The sequence below is a fragment of the Apaloderma vittatum genome, unplaced genomic scaffold (assembly GCF_000703405.1).
Source record: "Apaloderma vittatum isolate BGI_N311 unplaced genomic scaffold, ASM70340v1 scaffold35353, whole genome shotgun sequence".
NCBI lineage: Eukaryota > Metazoa > Chordata > Aves > Trogoniformes > Trogonidae > Apaloderma > Apaloderma vittatum.
Genome location: NW_009709265.1, coordinates 2,042 through 2,288, shown reverse-complemented (window position 1 = coordinate 2,288; position 247 = coordinate 2,042). Strand labels below are relative to the sequence as shown.

General features: G+C 61.9%; 1 protein-coding gene across 1 annotated transcript in view; it reads right to left on the bottom strand.

Moving 5' to 3' along the window:
- Positions 1 to 6: 6 nt before the first annotated feature.
- The window catches only part of BMP4 (bone morphogenetic protein 4), a gene marked incomplete at its 3' end in the record, with an annotated part of 2,142 nt that continues 1,901 nt past the window's right edge, over positions 7 to 247 (bottom strand). Inside the window, 1 exon segment of the mRNA XM_009866856.1 lies at positions 7 to 244. Within this exon segment, the coding sequence (XP_009865158.1) occupies positions 7 to 244 (238 nt within the window).

The window sequence follows — 247 nt, the reverse complement described above, 5'->3', positions numbered from 1 at the left end:
CCCGCACCCCTCCACCACCATCTCCTGGTAGTTTTTCAGGACCACCTTGTCATACTCATCCAGGTAGAGCATGGAGATGGCGCTCAGCTCCGTGGGCACGCAGCAGGCCTTGGGGATGCTGGAGTTCACGGAGTTGACCAGCGTCTGCACGATGGCGTGGTTTGTGGAGTTGAGGTGGTCAGCCAGAGGGAAGGGACAGTCCCCATGGCAGTAAAACGCCTGGTACCCCGGGGGTGGCCGCGACCCG